Source organism: Patiria miniata, unplaced genomic scaffold (assembly GCF_015706575.1).
Source record: "Patiria miniata isolate m_02_andy unplaced genomic scaffold, ASM1570657v1 HiC_scaffold_3, whole genome shotgun sequence".
Lineage (NCBI taxonomy): Eukaryota > Metazoa > Echinodermata > Asteroidea > Valvatida > Asterinidae > Patiria > Patiria miniata.
In genome coordinates this window covers 42,110,696-42,135,050 of record NW_024037069.1, presented here as the reverse complement: position 1 = coordinate 42,135,050, position 24,355 = coordinate 42,110,696, and the positions used below count along the sequence as shown (strand labels likewise).

The window sequence follows — 24,355 nt, the reverse complement described above, 5'->3', positions numbered from 1 at the left end:
ATTTCGAGGAGAACACAGTTTACCCAAATTTCGTTTTTATTTAGGCTTTCATAAAACAGTTTTAGAGAGATGTGGTTCCGAACCGATGAACAAAAGCGACATTTCACTGTTCATTTTCAAGCTAAATATATTGTGCTCGGTATAAACATGGTTATGTAGTTATCACTTATCAGAATTCAACAATTAAGATAAAAAATAGACTCATGAATATTCAAAAATATAATTAGCTGGCTTGACAGACTTCGACACATGTATTCATGGTATTTGCAACCTGTACGGGCCATTATCACGCGTGGAGTTTGGCCGAGTCGTTAATCCTTGTGTGTAGGATAAGTGAGGGGAATGTGCCTTTGATGATACAAGCGTGGAATTTGCCACACAGTCAGAGTATGTCATGAGAAAGATACTTGGCTAAAGGGCCAGCGCAGATTTATCCTTTGAAAAAAATTAAAGGCAGAATAACAAGCAATGGCAGCCGTTTTGGAAAATTTGAAAATTGCTTGTTATTCTACTTATATTGGTTCAAATGACAACTCTGCGATGGCCCTATAGCCAAATATCTTTCTTAAGACGTATTCTCTGTGTGTAAAATTCCATGCTTGTATCATCAAAGGCACAATTCCCCGAAATATTTCCCCTTTCTGCCCCACATTTAAGTGACAAGAAACAGTGGTTGTACAATAACAAAGGAATACTTTTTGGGACTAGAGCGCTTGTAGGCCAGCGACCTGGGGGTTTGGTCGGTATCAAATGAGGGGAATAATGGCCATTGTGATTTTTGGCAAGGTATGCACCCCTGTAGTTGGAAAATATGTGATAGCATTGCAGCGGTATCAGATTTTTGGGTACTATATCACTTTAAAAAAATGGCAGCCAAAACATGCTTGTTACCACATATAATTAATCCAGTTCAAGCATATTGGCGGCCATTTTGAAATTTGTTTTTAAAAACTGCCACCGCTCACACTATAAAGCTATCACTCTAGATCTGTATACCTTGCCAAAAAATCGCTATGAACATTGCTCTTCTCGATCACTTGATACCGGTGGCCCAATTTGTGGACCGAAGCTGATAGCCTATCGTGAAGGACTGTACTTGCATGCACTTGCAGGAAATTGCGGTGATGGATTAACTACATTCCCTGGTCTAGCCCCCTACCTCCCCCATTCGGATCCACTGTATTGGGTCCTCTGGGTGCAACCACCATCTAAGAATTCCTGTCTGCGCTGCACGCAGAAGGTTTGGGTTCAGGATGATGAGCGTTCCTGCGCCATAGAATAAGAAGGACCCAAATGTCGTCCCTCCGGTAGAGAAGAGGCCCTTTGCATGCTTAGGCTAAAAAAGGCCTCACTTACGTTAAGCCTGAAGGACAAAGGGTACGCAATATGCAGGCCTTTCGAAATAACGTGAAAAATATATACACTTCGTCATCTGTAGACAACAAATCACGAATCGGTTTGTAAATCAAGCTGCGACAATTACGAATGTTTTCACGACAGATAATGTTTAATATATACACATGGAAGTAAATCTGCCAAACGGATGAAGACAATATTGAGGAGGAAATCAAGCGTGAAAAATAAACGGAGGTCGCCAACTTGGGCCTACGTGTCACCATTGCCTTTCATTGAAAGGGAAAAGAAGTTAAACCAAACTCGAGATCCATTTCAGCCTGTCACGGAATTAAAATTGAAGACAAAGAAAACCCCAAACCATTTTTTACAATTTCACGCACTCTTATCGGGTCATTAGCGAAGTTTACATTTCAAATAGAGGGCGCTATTATTGAACTACGGCAATCCTCAAAGAGAGGGCGCTATAATTGAACTACAGCAATCCACAAATTTGCCTTGAATATAATCTTTCTCTGTGTCTATTCATGATTTCCCTGAGAAATTTGGTCATTAAGTACACTGCCAATGCGATGGTTCCTAACTAGGCCTAATCGTTTTTACGCCCCAGATCTAGGAATTCAGGCTATATTACCGTGATTTCTATTATATCAAAAAGTACTGAATAACATTATGTACGTGCACCCTATGCTAGGCCCAAACTCTTGATGCCATTATGTTATCGCTTAAATAGTACAGAAAGGGTAAAACGGACCATACGATTTGTTATTACTCAAGATAAATATATACACATGATCAAAAAATAATACTGAGCATTATCAAGCTTCTCTGCTTCACTCTCAAAAAAAGAACATATTGAAAAGCTGTACTTATACAATGAAATTTAACTGTAGTCTTTGATCGAATAGAGTTTACACAACTTCCTGAGACTTACAAAATCAGTTGCATTTTTAAAGCCATTTTTAACTTCGAAGTTTAAATAAATTCACACCTAAAAAAACAAATCATAAAAATCGGAAGCGCTTGAATTTAAGTGAATATTGGAGTGACAATTGCAATAACGAAATCCCTCTTGCTGCCCTTTTAATCCTCCAAAACCAACACAAAGCTAAATTTAACGATAAAACAGACAAACCTTTACATAAGCTACATTGTTCTACCGATGATTACGATCCATAATGTGAAACGTATGGATCATAATCATCGGCTCTTAAATTGCATCCTGGCATTTATACACCCAGTATATTTGAAACAAAGTGCCAAGAAATAAAACAAAACGTGAATATACAACAAGTGATATTAAGATTAAAATATGGGTACATCTATTTGTGACAGAGAAAGAAAAACAACCTATAGAGTTAAAATATATAGTGCCGTAATCCGAAAGTAAGTAAAGGAAAACAAACCAATCAGCGTTATCGTACAATAATTATACATCAAAACAAAACAAACCAATCAGGGCTGCCGTACGATCATTATACATTAAAAACTGACCCTTAAGTACTCCTTAATTTTGGAACCCACGTCCATATAATGTTCTTTTCGTGTGTGATTATTCCCAAATCAATTACCGAACCGACTATGTACCTGTTCACTGCACAGTTCACTATTAATGAATACCATGTGGTTTACCAATATTGAATCATTCGATAAATGCCACAAATTATTGTGTAGGCCTGTAAAGGGATTTTTTAAAATGCCTTCGCCGAACAAATCACTTTTGTACGCTTAAAAAAAAAGAAGTTTTGTTTGTAAGGTTTTCCCTTGCAAAGTTGCACTTGAGAGTTTGTAAAAATGAAGAGTACCAGCTCAACCACTTTTAACTTCGCATCTCTGAGAAATCTGGATGGAATTGGTAGGGAATTTCACTCTTTTTTTGCAAAAGAGAAGAGAGATCATTTCTTCAAAATGGCAACGTGCTTTAAGACAACTTTTAGGGGAGATCATCTTCATTGGAAAAATTCACCTAAAAGGTTGAACCCCCTCCCCCTGAAATAATTGAACAGAAAGTAACTAAGGATAGATTATAGCTTTAAGTTGAAATTAAAATGAGAATTGTGATTATTCCCCCCCCCCCAATTTCTTAAAGTAAGGATATTTATCGTTTAAGTCTCTGGCATTTTTTGTACTGGACCCAATTTCATGAAGCTGTGCATGCTCAGCATGAAATAATTGTTTTAATGTTGAACAATAAAATTGACTGGAGCGGAGTTTGAACCTGAGACATCCGGATTGCCGTTCCTGTGCTCTACAACTGAGCTATCCAGCCCTATCTTGGCGGTTCCCTATTTTGTCTCAGTCTTTGCTCAAGGGGCGCTAGTCAAGAGGCCTCTGAGCAGCGTACCTTGAACGAAGCCATCAACAAAATGGGGAACCGCCAACATAGGGCTGGATAGCTCAGTTGGTATACAGCATCGGAACGGTAATCCTCGGTAAAAATCGGGCAAATTTTGATTTGCACCTGCACAGTTGGAATACCGAACTCGCGTATAGGCCCCTGGTGACTAGTCTGCACCCCCACATGGTGGCCACAGCAGTTAGGGCAGTGTACACGGCATCCCATGCACCGGTCTCCTATAATAAACATCTGAATAGCCCATTGGCTGTCAGAGGTGAAGTCACCGTCCGCCATATTGACACTCCCATAACAATGGAATTGTAAACAAAAAAATATATCCTCATTTTAACCGCATATAATTTACCTATTTAAAAAAAAAAAATGTATTCATTTGTATAAACATCAAAATTGAATTTGAAACTTAAATATTTCTTTGTCAAACTCTGTCGAGAAAACAATCGTTTAATAGGCCTATATACTTTTATTTTTTTTATAAGGTGAATGGTTACACTGGTTTCCGTACCATGTTCGAAATGAGAGATTCGGAACCAGCGCGTTGCTTCAAATGTGCATACAACGCGCAATGTCCAAAAAGGTTATCCAGATTTTTAAACACGGTGATCAATCGTCCAATGCCTCGATTATGTGGATGAAGGTTCGTTACTCCGCTGATTGGTAAGCTGGGTTCGTCTTGCCTTCGACCTCGTTCACCTCGGCGTAGTCGTCCGGGTGCGACCCGCTAGCGGACCCGCTGCCTGCCTGACTCGTTGACGGCTTGTCCCAGTCAATGTTGGTGTCAATTACTTGGGGTGGGACAGCGTGTACTGTAGTATGCAACACAGGGACAATTGTATGTTACAACTATGGACATGTATGAAATCGAGGCTATCGGTGCAAGATGTTATTCGATCTTAAGTGGTGGAGAATTATGGATATTACACCTTATATGGATACATTTTAAGCTGTGATGAATAATTCTATAAATTACGGACATTTCTTTTGGCATCGTTTCTGATTCACTTGGCTGAAAACAAAACCAAACAAACTAACAAACACGCTAAGCAAGGCAAGCATTGCAAGGCAATCTTGCAACTTGGCGCATGCGTGAAGGCGTATAGACACGCTCATTGATGCTTGAGGAACACAATATGTGACCTACTGAGGCAAAATGAGGAACGCCTAAAGTCGATTATACTGAAAAAAATCAAGTTAAAATCAATATTGACCGTTTTGTATTTTTTTAGTAGGCAAGGTATCAAAGATTCACACTATGCATTTTTTGTTGAGGAAAAAATACCTACAAAAATTGAAAAACTGAAGACCGTTTTTCACTGCCATTGGCGGCGCAATGCATGTATTTTTTTCCAACCGTTTTCTCGAAATGAGGTTAGCGAAACTTGGCAGGACAATGTTGAAGTTCCTGCGTCCTCTCCTTGTAATAAATTAATCTACAGAAATAAATTCGGTATCATTGGAAAGCCAATGATTTGCACTTTAACATAATGTACAAAACGTGAAAAGTCCAAGGTGGGGGTTATTCCTTATTATGCTGTGGCAGGTCACATAATATAAAGCTATCTCGTTGATAATGTCCGAAGGCAGTGGAAGTGGAGCGGGGGCTTAAGAAAACAGAGCATTGTTTTCCTCAACATTTTCCTTTTGTGATGAGCAGTGCAAGTATCCAATTGCATGGCAACATTTTCTTCTATTTTGAGATTTGAACTCAATTACGCTTTTCTCTGTTAGCAATGTTTGCCTGATTTTGTTCAGCGTATCTCTTTGTCCAATTTCAAGCCCCGATAGCCATAACGAATGGCTTATGTGCACAGACTACACTCTCTAGTTTGGTGAAGCCCAATTCTTGCTTCCCACCTATTATATCACCCCATTTGGGGGGGGGGGGGGCTAGGAAAAAGGACGTACTACAGGGTGGTGCAAAAAGAAGGAAGCCAACTTTTGACAGGATTTTTTTTAACCAACTTCACTTAATTGAACTGTTTTTATAATGTAGTGAAGTAAAGCTCTTTAACCATACGTGATGAATAAATCTTTAAAAAAATCGCAAGAATAGTGTTAATATGCTAATTTGAATACAAGTCACCAAAATCATTGATCTGGTCTGCGCGCGCGTCGCCGTAGTAATGCGCGTCGGCAAAATTAAACAGTTTTTTTTTCAATGTAAGATGACGTCTCAAAACCGCCAAACTCACTGGTTTGACTGGAATCCTGCACAATTTTAACGTGTTTTGAGATGGGGTTACGATCAAGTATAAGCTTTATGTGGCCTCTCTGGGTTCCCATACATTTTGCACTAAATTTAGTCAGGCACCATTTGCAGTCATCAGCCGACATTTGAAGAAATACAAGTTAAAAAAAAAGCCGCGTCGTCGCACCACGTCGCTCCATACCAGAAACCGAAGACTTTTGTTTTTGGCCTAAAAGTATGGTGTAGTGATTGTTGTCTCTAAATCAAGCTCCGGTCTGTCCGTGGACAGACACGTGTGGTTCCCGGTACATGACATTTTGAAACTACCATATCTCAGAGACAAAATGAATACATTTTCGTCACGTGTGTTCAAAGATCAAAATTTTAATACCATTAAATTGATTTTTTGAAAAATGCTCAACAAGTAGGGACAATTGCTGTCAAAAGTGGGTTGCCTTCTTTTTGCAACATCCTGTTTAACACCAACCAACCCCCCTCCAAACCCCCCACCCCCCCAAAAAAACCCCAAAAAACAAAAACAAGAGCTCTTACCAATGGAGTGCTTGTGTTTGAGTTTTGCAATCTGTGCCCTTTCACCATTCTCCCTGGCGTTGATGGTGAAAATGGAGGCAATGAACACCATGGTCAGACAGAAGAAGAAGATGCCCATGGCTGTCAGTCCGTACTTGAAGTTGGTCAAAGTGGCGTCAAGCAACTCCTCATTGGTGGGTCCTGCAGCGAGGTAGAAGGACGAGGGGAAAGTGGAGTCATTTTCTTATCTAACAAGTGAAATAGGTCTGGGTGCGATTACGTCAACCGATGAAAACATTTGTTTTTTTCTTCATGTGCACACCAGTTTCCATCGGTTGCGGTGAGTTGCCGTTAAACACCCCAGACTCGATAACCATTGGGTTGTAAGTAAATAGGTCTGGGAACTAGACAAGGCAATGTAAGAAGCTCCCGGATGTCCACGTCCAGCTATATCACAAAGCGCGTACCAGTGAATCGATTCCAACCGATGAAAACATCTATTCATTTGCAAACCAGTTTTCATCGGTTGCAATGAGTTGCCGTTTTAACACCACTGACTCAAGAACCGTTTTTGTTCTACGATAACAGGTCTGGGAACTAGACAAGGTAATGTAAGAAGCTCCCCGATGTCCACGTAATTTAACATAGCTTTATGGTCCAGCTATATCACAAAGCGTGTACCAGTGTTGCAGTCGGGTCAATCACAAGTCGCTGCAAGTCCTCAGAAGACAGTCATCCATTTCCGAGTCAAGTCACAAGTCATAAGTTATTCAAAACTTTGGCAAAGGCATTATATTGTTATCGTTCGTCCCCTGTTGCTCGTGACTGGAATTGTGAGTGGTCGTTTGATTTACTTGAGACTGGACTTGTGATGGACTCGACTAGACTACAACACTGACGCGTGCTGAAAGCTAATAGGTGCAGACCAGTAAATAAACTGCCACAGACCCCAATGATAAATGCCCCCACTTCAGAAATTCGGTTGTTCCAGACACACATCAAATTAAAGCTTATTACATCATCTTCCATTTTCCTTTTTTTTTTTTTTTTTGGTAATCTGATGACTTTTAGGAGAAATTTCCATCCGAAGATGATCACCTCTTACTTGTCCTGAAGCCCATCGCCATTTTGACAAACGGTGCCCACACTCCATTGCAAAATAGCGCGTTTTTCGGGCCTCAATAATTGTTCATCCAAATTTCACAGAAACACAAGCTCACAGTCCTGTGCACGGCTTCCTCCCTTATTAATTTTTTTACAAACCCTCAAGTTCATGGCCCACATGCTCAAATACTGGAGAATTTGAGGGCATGCAAATCATAATTTGGCCAGCGTAGGCAATTTCGGACCGATTTACTGGCCTGCAACCAAAAGCTAAACTTTGGTATTGTTCCCTGCCGATAAGACGAAAGGACACTCTCAAACATCGAAACGAGCACACAATTTTAAGCTCAGTTGGTATGGAGGACCGGAATCCCTCTGTGTTGCATCCTTTCGAGGGCTATGTCTACCTTCAAGTGCTGTTCTGTCCATCTTTTTCTTTGTAGTCTTTAGCCTTGGCCAATTTGATTTTTCTCTTTCAAATATACGTAACCAAAGCTAGGCTGGAAGGAAAAATAGTCTGGTTCCTTTTTTGCACAAAACTCATTAACCTTCAGTACTGATATTGGACACAAAGAACATGACTGAAATGGTGGCATCATGATAAAAGTCTATAGGCGACAAGCATTGAAGAAAAAAAGAATCACATCTGAGAAGAGATTTTGTGGAAATATCGAAAAACTAATTCACAATGTTGGAGAGCAATCAAACACGTATTGGCAATCTCTGGATAGTGACTCGTGCTCACCTGTGAGAAACTTGTAGCTGGCTTTAAAACCCGCCTTCTGAGACGAGTAGTCGGACTTGAACTCCAGGTAGAAGGAGTTGGAAGCAGATGTCGTCTCGAAGACCTTATCCTCGGCCTGACTATCGCAGAACTTGACCAGCTCCGGCGAGCTGCTGTCCGGGCCGTTGTAGACCGTCAGGCTGTCGAAACAGTCGCCTTCTTTGTTGGGCGCCTCTAGGAGGAGGGTAGTGATGTTGAGATGGATCTTGATGCCCTCCGGAGCCTGAAGCAAGGTGCCGCACTGGGCGTTGGCCGGGTAATTGGACGGGTACTTGGGCGAGGAGACTGTGCCGGGAGATGTGGTCTTGGTGTCGGCGCAGTACCATACTAGTGACGAATAAAGCATGATCTCACTATGAGTATATAAAGTAAAGTCTGTCACGAGCCAATGTGGCCCATCAGTCCGGCGCTTATCTCCGGTTTCAGTAGTTAGAAATGACTGAGAATATTTCTGTTACCCCTGGATGGGATGCCAGTCCATCGCAGGTTACTCCCCAGCTAATGCAGGTACCCATTTATACTCCTGGGTGCAGAGAAGTATTAAGTTGGGTTGAAGTGGCTTGCCAAAGGACTCAACACATGGTGAGTGTATATGCCAGACTCATTTTGTTTTTCTGTCTCAATTCAATTTAACATTTTCAAATAAACCACAAAGGGAAACCGACCATAATTTTAAATTTTAACAAAAGAAATTGGCTGTTCATATCCTTAAACTCAATTCAATGTGTTGAACAACAAGCGACAGAGTAACTTCAGACAGAGTTAACATTTACAAGTTTTAGAATGTATAATAGATAACAAAGCTTTACATGAATTGAATCTAAAATGCTTCAGAAGACTTTGAAATGATTTCAAAGATAAAAAGTATTAAAACGATAGCAATGACAATTTCGAAGACGACACGAAAGTCGGCAACAGCAGCAGCAGCAGCAGCAATGAAGTAATTCCTCCCCAAAGGAAAAAAAACAAACAAACAAAACAAAACAAAATATACAAACACAGCAACAAAAATTAGAGGAGACACAATGTACAAAACCCCAAACAAATCCTTCCCCAAAAAACCAAACGAACAAACAAACGAAATTTAGCCGTTAAGAGTCAAAAGGCCAGAGGATTTGGCAATAGTAATCACTGAGCTATGATTATAAATAAAGAGATAGAGCAACTATGCGGAATGAAAAGAAAAAAGGGTCTACCTGCGTTATACTCCCCCATAAAGCCATACATGGTGGGGTCTTTGGTGTAGAATTCCACCCGTGCCATAGCCGACATGACCCTGAAGGTTTCTGGGAGCTCGTGCAGGCAGAACGCCGCCGCAACGGGGCTGGACACCTCGACTCCGGACCGGATTACTACCATGTTCATGTCGGCGGCCGTCTTGCACTCCATGGATTCATCCGCCAGGGAACGGACACCAACGAAGTTGAACATGAGGGAGTTGTAGTTCTCGGGGGCGGCGGGCGAGATGTTCCAGATGAACCAGCTGCTGTCGCTGGTCCCCTGCACCAGCATCCAGCGAGGGGTCACAAGGAAGTTATGCTGCTGGTCAAAGGTCATTTCTTTGACCCCATCTGGTAAAAACAATGCAACATATCTTTAAGCCAAAAAAAATCCGTGTTTATAGGATCATTGTCATAACCATAAGGGAAATTTTAATGCCACCAGAAATATGCATACTATTTCCTTTTAAAATCACGATAAACCATGTCATCAATATTTTGAAGGACTTAATAGTGAATAAAAAAGATCAATTTCTAAGCAAAATTAAGACCGAAATAAACTTTAGTGTAAAGCGCTGATTGAGTGCCTCTTCCATAATTCGTCACCGCTTTCACGAAGAGCCACATTTTTTCCCATTTTGATTTTTTTTTCACTAGTTTGCGTTCAAACATTGTACTTAATCATCAAAACATGTTTATGTACGCAAACCATCACTAATTTTCAAAATACATTAATGATGCAAGGGGCAAAAAATCTCGATAATTGCATTTGCGTTTTCACGAGGAGCCTCATACATTTTTGGCCCCTTGAACGCGTACAAAACCTATTGACCTTTCGCCGTTTGCGAGTTCGCCACGCCTCTTAGACAACCCTATGGAATTCTGTACGTTAAGTTTTGTTCGTCTCAGATCGTGCGCGTTCTGCGTCCATTTTTGTATCACGTGATTGGACAATATTTCACAAGCTGCGTTGACGCGATTCTACCGCGAAAGGTTAATAAGGTGTATTGAGATGATTGTTTCCACGAAGAGCCACATAATTATCTTTGTTACATTCTCAGCTGCGCGCACGTACAGCTGCGTGTCCACATAACGTTTTGCCCTCTCTGGAAAACAGGTTTAGAGGCATTTTTGGGTTAGGTGTATCAGTGGCACAATGTAGAGAAACACTTAAAGGAATCATAGAAAAACAAATTTGGTTTGACCGAGTTTTCACAGTTTGAGTAAAATGAGTTTTTTTCACTGGTTTTTCTTAACTACACGAAAACAAAGGAATGTCCACTTTAGGTATGTAAAACAAACGTGTGAACCTTTGGGGTGGTGCTCATTATGCTATTAGCCTGAGCAGACCTTAAATGTTGTTTTCTTACTGGTCGATCGTTGCGTGGGAACTATATGCTGTACATACATACTATCACACCATAGTCGAATTCATAATACTTACAATACATAATACATTCCACACACACAAAATACATACACAAACATTGTGTGTCGAAGTCTCACAATACACACAGCACCAATGCACAAAAAAAATGTGGTTTCTTACACGTCGGCAAAGGGCGAACAGCTGCAAATGATTTGATGACGTCGAGATTTACCAAGGTGTGATTGGACAGTCCACATATTAGCCCCGCCCATATGGGGTCGTGCGCTGGAAATCTAGCGCAAAATTAAGAAAAACGTAAAATTCGCTTACGATTGGACCAAGGCGTTCGTCTGGACCAAAATGATTTGTATAAAAAAGTGGCGCTGTATTTTTAATGCAATGTATTATATCGAGGATATGCCACCGATCGTTAACCGCGTACGGACGAATAATGACGAACGCCTTGACCAAGGCTAGTTTTAGCCAGTCCAAATGATACCGAGGTCATTGGTCTCAACGACACAAGAAGACAAATGAGATTGCGAAGAGCGATGGGTTATACTTACACTCAGCGGGCGTCTGGAGTTGGTAATGCATCCGATCGTCGCTCGCCTCTCTGTCGTAGGTGTCGACGTTTTCGTCGGAGAGGTTGCAGATGATCTTGTCGCCCACCTTCTCCGTGTCAAAGGCGAAGCAGTTGAAGGCCGGCCACTCAATGCATTGCTTGGCGCAATCTTCATCGCTGTCCACGTGGAAGCTGCTGACCGAGGCATTCAGCCACTTGCCGGGCATGGGATCGAAGAACTTACCGAAGGTTCCTGGAGGGGCAAATTTGAAGAAAGACCTCCATCAACTTTGTTTTTTTCTTTTGAAGTTTATCTTCCTGCGCTCAATTTCAGTCATTATTCCCATCGGCAAGTTAACTGAAAAACATCGCTCATCATATTGATCTCAATTCTTTCGTTAAAAATACCCTATAACCAACATTTTCTAGCAGGTCCTTTAATATCTTAACAGGGGCGTAGCAAGGTCATTTTAATTGGAGGGTAAACCTTTTTTTTAAAGGGCACTTGCACATCTATGCTGAAATGTAGACACTTTTTTTTTTCTCTGGACACTTGCCCTTTGTAAAATCAACAAGTGTGGGAGGACCATCTGTCGATGGGGGCGCTGTTCAAAACCAACTATTATGTTCCCTTGCGGACAATAATATGGTGCTTTTCATGGTGATACATGCGAAAATAAAAAAAGGCACCCGTAACGGCCGATAGTTAAAAAAGGGCACTTTTTTTTTTAAGGGCACTTGTTCAGAAAAAAAGGGGCACTTGGTCAGAAAAAGGGTACCTGTTAACAAATGTATAGGGCACTGGGGTGTGTAAAGGACCTACCGCACTGAAGCTCGTCGGTGTCGGCGAAACAGTTATTGGCCCCGTTACATCTACCCGCATGGGATATGCACAGCAGTCCTTTGCACATGAACTCATCCAGCCGACAACCGTTGTCGCCATATTCTGGTCAAAGACGAAACACACACAAACGGAATAGTTACATCATATATCTACGCCGGTATTTCTTTACTGAGATACTTTACTGTTTAGTGGGGAGATCAGTCTTTTATAGGGCGTATTCGAAACCCTGTTCTCGAGCGACCCGCGATGTTCTCGGGTTACGAACGGCCAAAAGTGCGTGCGGATGCAGATGGCGTAAACTCAAGATGGCAGCCGCCATAATAAACGCGAAATAAAAAGAAGGGACAACTAATCATCTTACGAATATAGTTTAAATCTCGGCACAAAAAATTGCAAAGACAATAATTATTATTGCGGAATAACTAAATATGAAAAATTAGGAGCACTCTCTTAATTCCAAAGAGTGAAATTTTTGATTGGAATAGGAGCCACTTCAGTCGGAGCTCGAGTGAAAACTCGATCTTCACGATTGAAGAAATTTCACTCTAAAACGTCTTGTCCCTAGTTTCCGACTGTTGGAGTAAATCTTCACTCGAATGGAGTGAAATTTCACTCTTTGGAATTTAGAGAGCAGTTTTTGAAAAAATTGCCAGTCTAGTTTTCTCTAACACTGGTCGGCCGACCAGCGTTGGAAAATTACAAATTTTCTTGAAAATGCCAGCACAACAGGAGCCACAGTTTAACAGGATGCTTTAGACTGTCGTTCCCTGACACTCCAGTAAGGTATTTCGTGATAATTGGATCATTTCGTGTTTTGATGTTTGCAAATGTTGTACCTTCCCTTTAATGTGATGGGGAATCGAGATAGACTCGACTAAGACACTGGACAAAAGTACAAAGTATCACTTCCCTCTTAAGAAGACAACTGAAAACAAAAGTGTAGCTAAATGTCTTTCCCCGTCAAAACTTGCGACAATACTGTTCCATGCAAAACACAATATAGACCAGGGAAGCAAATCGATTGGTTGTTCTCTTAAAAAAACCCAAATTGTCAACTTAAAACAAAAACCGTGAAATGATAAATCAAAAGATGTGTTTACTTATGCAAGCATGGAATAAAGATATCAGAAACGGATTCCTTACTTTCCGTGGGTCCGGCATTGTTTTCGAAGATGGGCGCCAGCCAATCCTGGAAGGCCGAGACACGCGCGTAGACGCCCGGGTATTCCGGCTGCGCACAGCCATAGCCCCAGCTCACAATCCCATTTTGGAACCATCGGTCTTTCAATGTAGCGTCACTGGTATCTACAATCTTGGACACCATCGGGCCGCCACTATCTCCCTGTTAATAAAAAAAGGAGCATCTTTACTCAAGAATCGTTCATCAGTTGGTTGTTGTGACATCAATGCAACAGTGGCGCAGTCATTGGTCACACCGACTTATTATTGTAACATTTTTTTGGGGGGTGCTAAATCGGTATTTTTTTACTGAAAATAATCATAATAGACCCAATTCCGGAGCAAATATTTTCAAAAAAGCATAGAAGGGTGGCTAGTCACCTGATGTGAAGTGCTGGTCACTGAATTCCTAAAATGGCAAACTGTGCCTCGGGAAAGGGGAGTTACGAAAATGAATTTCCTATGTTGTGGAAATGGTGTGCTTGGGAAAATAGTATCCCCTTCCCGCCCATCCCAATGACTGACTAACTAACTGACTGACTGTCACTCGTGGTTTTGATTGGCTGTAAAGTGGACGAGAGAGCCGGGCATTACTATACACTGTAACACCAGTGAATAAGCTTAATCTGGCCCACTGTTTGCGTACATGAAAAGACTTCCAGTGAATGGCCATTTTGAATCAAATTGAATAGAAGTTCGCGCTTCTTAGGGACCAGTCTTATGAGACTTGCTTTGTCTAGTATTGTGTTTACCTGACATGAATCTTTGCCTCCTTTGTCCAGCCCTGCGCAGATCATGCGTTCGGAGATCTCCTCATCGGCGTAATAGTCTTGGCAGTCCGTTTGACTTACAATGGGTACAGTCACCTCGTACAGATCTGGGTTTTGAGCGCCTGTTGGTTCATTATGAGATAGAAGAATGCATATGTTTTAGTCAGTGATGCAAAAGAGACGGACGTGAAACGAAGATGGGAAAAGGGTTACATTGTCCAGGCTTGGCTGGGATTGTTCACCATCTGACCAAAAAAAAAATATACACCGACCACCAATATTTCCCCATGCGTCACAAACCATAGTACGCATGCGTGAAACACATCACGCGATTGAAAAATTTATCACGTGATTTGAGATGACTTTATAAAGTTCGGATGTCGAGGTTGTATCGAAGCTAAAGATGTAGGCCTACAACAAAACCTACTGTTTAACGCTTTTTATATTAGATATATGCCGCAGCTTCGAATCTCACCGACCTATTTAGTTGCCCTTTTCCCCTGTCAAAATATGAATTTTCTTACTTTAACGTGTGTTATTAAGTCCTTTCAACGAAATTAATTACACCCTATCTTTCCGATTCATGGTTCAGAAGCTTTGTTTAAGGGAAGTAAAGTCCACGATTCAGCCCGCGGTTCAGCCCGCGCTTCAGCCCGCGGTGCAGCCCGCGTTGCAGCCCGCGGTGCAGCTCGGTGCGATTCGGCACCGCGATTCGGCCCGAAATGTTGTGGATGGTACCCCAAAGCAAACAGTTATTTATTCGTTCACGCGTGCGGAAATGAGGGCCCTGCTGATTTCCTTCTACTTCGTGCGCACGGAACAAAAGCAAACGTTTCAATTTTTATTTTGTGCCCCAAAACCCACTAACCAAGAAAGTAATGCCTATGGCGATTTAAGGGGCTTTTCTTAAGAAAAAAAAGCGACAAATCAATCGTGGACAAATTGAGAGACAAAAAGCTGTTTGTAAACCTGTACATTTTCAGCGGACCGCTTTCGCTTTTTGCCGGGTGCATAATTATGAATTTATTAGTAAACAGGTCCTTAGCTCCACACACTAGATTCAGACGCGGCCTCACCACAGCTTCCCGCTATATAGTCTGTAATTGGTCGCTATTTTCAATTGGGGCAAAAACTTACCGCCTTGCTCTGTGGTTCCCCATCCTGTGATAGTGGCGTTCATCCCGGGCGTAAATATATTCTCGCCCATGTCAGCTGTTGGCAGGCACACGGGGCTCACGTAATCGTCTAATGTCACTGCCTTTTTGAGCTTCATGACGACTATGTCCCAGTCAGTTGTGGTGGCCCCCCACGTGGTGTAGTTGGGGTGCATGTAGACCTCGGACACGCCCACAATCTGGACATTTTTGGAGAAGTCGGCCACCACCGTCGTGTTTGAGCCGAACACTTGGAAGTGGATGGAGGGATCGTTGAGAACTTTTCTGTTGATAGATGAAAAGTCGTTGTACATAAAAGAAGTGGCACAGATACGTTGTATTTATATAGATTGTTTGCACTCAGCCATCTCAGAGGTTTGTGCTTTTTTTCAACAGGGAAATAGCAGACTTCTCGTGCATTCATTGTTAATGAATTAACATAAACAAAGCACACATCAAAGATGACTGCTGAATGCAATCAATCACATGGGGACGAAGGGAGGCACAACTCTCTAAATTCCGAAGAGTGAAAATTCACTCCATTCGAGTGAAAATTCACTCCCACAGTCGGGAACTAGGGACTCGACGTTTTAGAGTGAAATAAGCCTCTGTACTGATGACGTCACACTTTGTTTACACGTGCACTTTCCTATGGAGCCAGTGGGGGCCTGCGGTCCAAAGAGCACCATAGGAAGGCATACACGTAAACAAAGTGTGACGTCATCAGTACAGAGGCTTATTCCTTCAATCGTAAAGATCGAGTTTTCACTCGAGCTTCGTCTGAAGTGGTTCTTTTTCAGACTATTTCAATCAAACATGACAGTGATTTTCGCTCTAAAACGTCTAGTCCCTAATGTCACTCTTTGGAATTTAGAGAGAATGGCTTCCAAGATGCATGGCCTCCAGGCTGACAAAACGAATCCTTCAATGATACCAAATTAGGCCGATGCATCACAGCTGCGACTGAGTCGCTCGTAAGTTGATCACAAGTCAAATCACAAGCAAGGTTACAAGTTTAGTGGATGAGCAATGACAAAAGAAAACTCTACGTCACGATTCAGTTGAATAGCTGGTCATGTGACCCGAGGCAAGATGATTTGAAAAGCTGTAGCCAGCTTTATTTAAAGGCGGCATCAAACGAACACGGTGGACGCACATTTAGGTATATGGAATCATTCCTTTGCCACTTTCGAATTATGTAGGAAAAAATGGTTTTCCAGGGCAGATTGGTTTATCATTTTCGATAAAAAATATACAGGGATTGGGAACAGTCTACTCGCAAAACGGATCTGTTCGCAAAAGCAACGTAAAAAAAACCTTTTTACAGGGTTGCAAACGCCGAAATAAAAAAAATTGTTAAAAAAATACACGTGGAAATATCTCACATCTTAAACCCAAGCAAATCTGTGTTGTATCTGAATTAAGTTAGTTTATTGTCGGCATAATGTGGACATAAAAATGCAATCCTCGCTAGTTATCAAGATGAGCGTACTTACATACAATGGGCCGCGGTTAGAATCCATTCAGGGTGGATTAGAGAGGCCCCACACCGGCTGACACCCTCGTCAGTTTCTGGGCCATACCTCCACGACTTGGCCATCCACGGCCAGTCTCCTTCGTCCGTCGGCTTCCCGCCCACAATCCGCGATTTGTCCATAGGGATCTTGCCACAAGTGGTAAAATCTGATTTTGAAAGTTACAAAGGGAACAATAATGATATGATCTAAGAAAAAGTTATGCAAGTTATTTTATCTAATTTGATTAATAATTTCTTTTATTTTCATAGTTTACCAAAGAAATTGAATGAATGGAGCGGGGATTGAACCTGCGACCTCTGGATTGCGGTTCCGGTGCTCTGCCAACTGAGCTATCCAGCCCTGTGTTGGCAGTTCCCCAATTGGCCAATGTCTTCGTTCAAGGGGCCGCTTGGCAACGTATATAAAATGAAAATGACCCAATGAATTTAAAGCGACATATTATAATTAAATATTCAATAAAAAAAGTTAATAGTTGTTAACTAATCGTTAACTAGGTTTCATGTTTATATAAAGGTCAATGAATGATTATGTATACATGCAGTTTCATTTAAAAATCTTATCTTATAAGATAAACGTTCTTTGATAGTGAACAAAATATACCCTACAATGTTACTTTTGCTCAGTTTACGACCATTGCAGACTCCCCCTTGCACAGGAAAATTTATCTCAGTGGGACATCAATCATCATTATCGTGTTTATAAAAGGTTCTCTACTGAATTGAGCATCCTTCCCAATAAACCAGTAACAGTTACAAATACTGTAAACATAGTTTCTGTAAAACAAACACTTAACCATAGATAGAAACCATGGATCATGTCTCAGCCCTGCAATATGCAAATATAACACCTTTTTTTGTAATGAAGTAGTTAAATTGCATCTTTTTTTGTCCCATCTACATTTAGTGTTTGGTGTTAGCCTATATGCTGCTTTTCTCAGGATTATTGGCCCTTATGAAAATATGCAAAAGCAACTCCCCCAAAAAACGGAAGGTTGAAAACGCCCATAATAGAAAATATTAATGTTCCGTTAAAACAAAACAAATTATTGTCAAAATCTGTTGGGGAAAAATGGAACTTGTTTTAAATATGATGTTTTTTCTTCTTCGGAGTTTATAAAACTCAACCCACAACACACCCAAATCGAATTTCCTTCCCAGCCTACCCCGCGAACCACGCCCCGTGACCCCACCCAACTCGGCCACAGTGACCCCTATACCATAATACAACAGTAAATTTCCACCCCAAAGTCAGCAGGATTAACACCGTTCTGCACACGCAGTAATTTTTTATTTCTGCATAAGTTTACATAAGACCCTAAGATTAAGAACTTTATCACTTTATTCAATCGCCCTGAATACACTTAAAGTCGAACTTTTTATCTGGTTAATTGTCAGTCACGTAGGCCTTTTGTGAGAAGTTATCTATTTGAAAAGCTATTTACACTTCTACCATTATTGAATTTGGAGCGCCTTTACGAACCAATATGGGTGCGCACACTCATTTGCGGCCCATTTCGTGTTTTGATGGATACATGTTCAGATTAGTAAGTTGGACTCGAAATTTGAGACTCGTATCCTTTGTTATTTCGAGGACAGAACTCTGTACAGTCTGCTACACTGATTCTGATAAAAAAATATTTAAAATCTAAAAAAATATCAAAATATCATATACTCTTGAAAAATTGAAATTGAATATGACACTTTATTTGTTTAGGCAAGAATTGCAAGCTGAAAAAAAAACAATATATTTTTTTGGGTAAAATCTTCACAACGGTTGAGATGGTCAAAATGGTAGGATTAACACTGCATACACTTATCGATCCGTTTTAATAGCAGCTCAGTGATTTATATACACAATGCTTATTCCACATTAAAGTTTTCTGCGCAATTTTAAAGCACGAGGTTTAACTTATTTATCTCATGGTATTATAATTCTAACGCCACTTTGGTGAACGCCTATGTGCGTATTTCCGCCACATAAAACAGGATGAGTAAACAAAAACGAAACCCAATGGCTAGACCAATGTTTGAATGTATTAGTTTTGCCTCTAGCGCTTTTAAAATCTAGGTTATGAAAGCCCAGTCATTAAGCTTTCTTTTAATGCAAAAATCATTCAAATCACTCATGAACTTTTTTGAACACAAACACCGTTTTAAAATTCTGTCCACGGATCAAAAAACGGAAAGTGTTCTTTTAGCGAAACGAAAACAGTTCACATGCATCTTTACAAGAGTTGTTTTCGTTTTGCTGTAGGAACACTTACTTTTTTTGTTAACACAGGCAAACTTCATTCAAAAATGGTCCTGCTATTTTGGGTTTCGTTTTTTTTTACTCACCCTGTAGTTGCTTCTGTTTAGATTTTGTTCCTTATCGTGTTTTTCCTTGAATGGTTACTTATATTAAAACGAGCTAAATGGTGCAATCAAAAATCCAACCTAGACAAAAATCGAGGATACTTCAATCTGCCAATCAACTTTATCCTGTCTTACCTTGCCAGGCTGACGTCATAGAAACTAACGCCAACACCGCCACCAGTGGAAGTGCGATGCCATTTGTTAAAAGTCCTGGAGACATTTCGCCTTTCCTCCTCTCCAAGAAGTAAAGGAAATGAAACGGTCTTGTTCGCCTAGATGCAACAAAACAAATAAAACAGTATTATTATTCAAAACCCCCAAACAAAATAGAAGTACAAATGCCAACGTTGGGAAAAGTAACACAAATTTTAACATGGATCAGTTTGTGAAATTGGGCCATGATTGAACGTTTTTGTACATCATAAATTTAGAACGGAACTAGATATTTAATTCTTACGGATAAACGAAACCTGTTTTTGGTTGAACAGTAAGATAACCAGACGGTTAGTTTCACAGGAGCATTCTCATTGTTGAGATAATACTGCTGATTCACAAGCAGCGTGTTGGGCTGTGCCTGTCACGCCCAGCTAATGTTATGTAAACGACTAAGCGGCCATTATCAGGCCAGTAAATTTCCACGCATGATGGACTTTGAGTTTGGCTCGTCCGCGACCAATGATGTATTTTGGTGTCGTTTGATTTGTGATGTGCGAATGGGAAGATTGCAATTTCGTCAAGGGAAACAGAAAAGCGGAAAAGCGCGGAGATGCTTTTTTCTTATAATGTTGAGGACTGAGGGCAGTCTTTAAGATGTTACAATTCGAAAAAAATGGTTTGTGTTCCATTCAAACACTTTAGTTTTCCTTTTTTTTTACACTAGCAACAGTAACAGTCAATAACGCCAGTAAGGCAAGATCAAGTCAACTAAACTGGCAAGGCTTGGGGTCCATGTACCCCAAGTAAAGCTACGAAGGAACACTGGCAGTTTCCAGAAAAAAAAATTACCTGACGATTTAAGAGCAGCAACCTCGCTCAAAGTGAAGACCGGACGAGTATTAAAATATACTGGAGATTATTTCGCCTACAATTATATCGTTTAGAAGAAAGAGCATTGAAAGAAGTTTTCAAGTAGGTCCTCGCGGGCACATTTTTTGTTTACGTGCTTTAGCGACGGAATCAAGTTTCGAGACGCCAAACAGTTTCCCCGTTTTCTCAAAAGGTGTGGTATCCACTGAGCTGAAACTTCAACATTTTAATTGTGCACCCCACTTAACATTTTGGGCAATTTTGTTGCTTCAAACGAAAAGACAAAATGTTCCAAATGCAAACGATCCTATGTTAACCAGTTACTATACTCTAGACCTACTTAACCGCGCCGTGTCATTGCTAACCAATGTGAATGGTCACTTGGAAATAAGTTATGCATGACCTCTTGAAGAATTATTGCAGAATTGTTTGAATTTGTTCGAAGGTCAATTCCCCTTCCTAACGAATTACCTGGCCCCACTTTTTCCCTTATTGTTACAGTTCATGAGAAGATACATCTGTACAAGATGTCGTCACGTATACATCAAACTTCTGGTATAAAAATGACCCCAAACTACCATTAATAAACCTTACAATCCCATACTTCAATTTCACATAACAGTCGTTAACCATTCTTCTCACAATAGTCTAGCCATTGTGAGTTATGCCTTTTTATAAAGAATCGCTTTCTCTTTGCATGTTTTGTTTCCGATTAAAAGGTGTTAAGTCATTTTTGAAAGAGATGGTCATAACAGTCTCACCGAAAGATGTTGCCAAAAATTAATAGTTTTAGATATGGTAACAAAAATTAAGCAAATTGCGGTGCTACAAAATTAACGATACCTGGTGTTGTGTCGTGATGCGATCACTTTTATGTTACAAAGGATAACAAGTTTACATATTGCTTACCTGTTCTTGCTGGAAGATCAACTTTGTGGAAAGACTTTAAGAGCAACAACTTTCACCAGGAGACAGTAATCCGATGAGAAACTTTCCGAAAAAAAAGATGTGACGCTGTAAGAAACTCGGGACCGACGTTGGCAGCTAAAGGCAACACGCGAAACAATGCCGCACATCTGCGGGGTTAGAGTCAACAATGCCACGAAACTGTTGCAATTATCAGTGCCAGTGCAGCAGTTCAAAGTCCTGCCTCGCAACCCTGATATCAACGATAATTGCGGAGATAATCGTTGTTCAAACGCCAGTCACAGAGATATACCGGCCGGTAGTCGGACTTTGCTCGGGCTGGACTCCACCCCGGCCGTTGCCGTGGGTACGGATACTGATTAAAAAAGGCCGCGTTTTGTGGAATCGTTTGCCGAGGTGCGACTAATTATGTATTGATACTTTGGTCACGATCTGTTTGCACTCTTTCGGGTAGTCGGTAAAATGGCGATAAATTGCTGCCACAGCTACGAGGATTTTGATCATACATTCCTATACGCGGCACTACGAATTGTGGACACGGAAAAATAAAAAGAAACCAGTTCAGTGCACATTTTTAACACACAAATCCATTATTTAATTAAGGTTTATCTCCATCTGGTTCGAATACCTATTTTATGTATAAAAAACAACACTCAAAAGTTATATAATTATCATTACCACAACACACAGACGTACAGCATGCTGCTTTCTTTAACTTATGTACTTTTGTTTCGCACGTTTAAAATTCCTACAAGCAACGTTCACAATTCGACCATAATTTTTTTCTTCTAAAATGACACAAATGAAGGACAAATTGCAATTTTACACTGTTCAAAGTATTTACAACTACTAACAAACCAACTTTTAAGCTAGATTACAAATAGTAGGGTGGCCCTCAAAAAATTGTCCATGAAAATGAGCCAGTTTTAAGGTCCGGAAACAATTAATTGGTTGTTGGGCTTTTTTCTAAGTGAGAGGGGTGGCTCGTGAAACTTTCAATCAGCTATAAATTTGACGTCCTGTTGTAGGACCATTATTAGGAGGGGTTTCTTTTTCATATCAAGTTCTAGCAACATTATATTTGCAAGGCTGCAAAACCTGGGGAAAAAATGTTGCTATTTCCCAGGTTTGCAGCACTGCTACACTGTTGCTAGCATCGTGACGTTAAGCGCGATCCCTGGCTGTACGGGATACAATGGCAGGGGTTTATTAGGTTAAGGAGAATACACGAGAAAGTGTGGATTCGTAATTTAAGAATTCACGAGGCGCATAGCGCCGAGCAAATTAATTTGCCTCAAGACCTTTTAATTTGCTATGCAATGATATCATCCTGTCCATGATCATCAGAAAATCTATTGGGGGGGGGGGGGGGGGCTACAACGCACAGCGATGTTGAAACCGGAATCTGCTGTAACTTCGCACTCACGAAATTAGGTATTATAATATTAGCTTTGTTTAACATCGTGCTAAAAAGAAAACAAATTTACTCATGGTGATCATTTGTATCGTGTTTAAAGTGTACTGTGCAAAATGTGCATTCGTAGTTCCGAATGCAAACTTTACTAAAGGATTCGTTGATACTAATCCATGCTTTTTCCACAACAGTGTGAGGTCATAGCAATGGTTTAATTCTGACTCTGCAGGGTGTCCCCCAAAAGGCAACATAGGGCCGGATAACTCAATTTGGTACAGCACCGGAGTGGCATTCCGGAGATAACAGGTTGAAACCTCGCTCCAGTCAATTTCTTTGTTCAACTGAAAAACAAAACACGAAATACGAAACACTGTCTCAACGAGTCGTTCTATCCATGTTATTTTGAATCAATCTTGCGGACTAGAATCTGTGGCCACGTCCGAATTACGAGGCTACGGTTATTTGGCAGTAATAAATTCGTCTGTTATGTGAAGTTTTTTCCATAGGCGCATGTGTTATTGTCAGTCCGATGGCTGAGAAATTCGAAGGTTGCATTAGCTCATAAAGAGGCTAATGTTAAGCTTCAAAAGACGGGCAGGATTTTCTCCCATTTCTGAAATTTCCTCAATTTCTAGTTCACAGTCAAATTTGTACGCAATAGCTCGGATGCTATTCCGAGCTATTGGATGAGTGCGAAAAATGGTTGTATTTATCAACACAAAATGCACCGTCTGATTGTTATCAGTCATTTAACTTTAAAATTAATTAAACCGAAGCTCGCATTCGCAAATTTTGATTCCACACGTCATGCCCAGAATCTGTATTTATGTGGCGTTGCTGATACACTCGGCCGGACGAGGGCAGGGCTTTGGAGCGCCATGTTCTAAATACGAACCTGGCTGCTTCTTGACTCCGAAATCCGAAACGTCGAGGGGGGTCGTAAGGTAAGGGAAACAGACTTATCACGAGTCCGTATGGACCCTGATCTTGGCCCAAGACTGTGTGAATTTGAACTTTGTTCTCCTAGTGCAAGTGGTCCTGAAACCACGGGCATTCATCAACAAGAATAGACGATATCCAGTCTTTGGGGTTGCAGACCGGTAATAGGCCCAAAATTGCGTGCGCGGTCCAAATCACGATTTGTATGCCCTCGTTTGTGTTCGTTATTAGAGCACTTTGTATTGTGGGCCATAAACTTGAAGGTTTGTAAAAGATATTGGTGGAATCCGCGCATAGGACTGCGAGCTCGTATTTCTCGTAGATTGGGCCCTAAAACTGTTCTATTTCGCAATGGAGCGCAGGCATCATTTTTTTTTCTTAAAATAGCGATGGGCCACAGGACAACTTTTAGGGGTAATCATGTTTGGATGGAATTTTCTCCCAAAAGTCATACGATTACCATCCACAAAAAATGAAAGATGATGATATAAGCTTTAATTTGATGGGTGTCTTAAACACCTGGGAGAGTTGTGAGTAATTTTAATAATTTTAGGAAGTGCACGTAATAAGCCTCTGTACTGATGACGTCACACTTTGTTTAAGTGTGCTACGAAACTGTCGTCTCCTTTAGGCTTCCCTTAGAAAGCACACGTGTAAACAAAGTGTGACGTCATCAGTACAGAGGCTCATTATATCACTTGGTCTATGGGAGTCGATTTACATGTCTGCACCACTGGAAC

The 24,355-nt window shown here is 40.8% G+C and overlaps 1 protein-coding gene across 1 annotated transcript; it reads right to left on the bottom strand.

Moving 5' to 3' along the window:
- Positions 1-1,486: 1,486 nt before the first annotated feature.
- On the bottom strand, positions 1,487-21,499 carry LOC119737788. Its single transcript, XM_038212398.1, has 12 exons — positions 21,245-21,499; positions 19,445-19,581; positions 16,914-17,100; positions 15,401-15,702; positions 14,246-14,385; positions 13,458-13,656; positions 12,294-12,416; positions 11,472-11,723; positions 9,513-9,887; positions 8,278-8,643; positions 6,450-6,629; positions 1,487-4,515 (listed from the first exon to the last, which is right to left on the bottom strand). The coding sequence occupies exons 2-12, from the start codon at positions 19,527-19,529 to the stop codon at positions 4,352-4,354; spliced, it is 2,373 nt and encodes a 790-aa protein (XP_038068326.1). The 5' UTR covers positions 19,530-19,581; positions 21,245-21,499; the 3' UTR covers positions 1,487-4,351.
- Between the last annotated feature and the right edge of the window lie 2,856 nt (positions 21,500-24,355).

Bases quoted from the DNA above. Each gene is read 5' to 3' on its own strand.
- LOC119737788 (XM_038212398.1), bottom strand. From the start codon at position 19,529: ATGTCTCCAGGACTTTTAACAAATGGCATCGCACTTCCACTGGTGGCG. The intron at 13,657-14,245 runs GTAAACACAATA...TTTTATTAACAG, and splicing joins GAGGCAAAGATTCATGTCAG to GGAGATAGTGGCGGCCCGAT. The intron at 8,644-9,512 runs GTAGACCCTTTT...ATTCGTCACTAG, and splicing joins TATGGGGGAGTATAACGCAG to TATGGTACTGCGCCGACACC.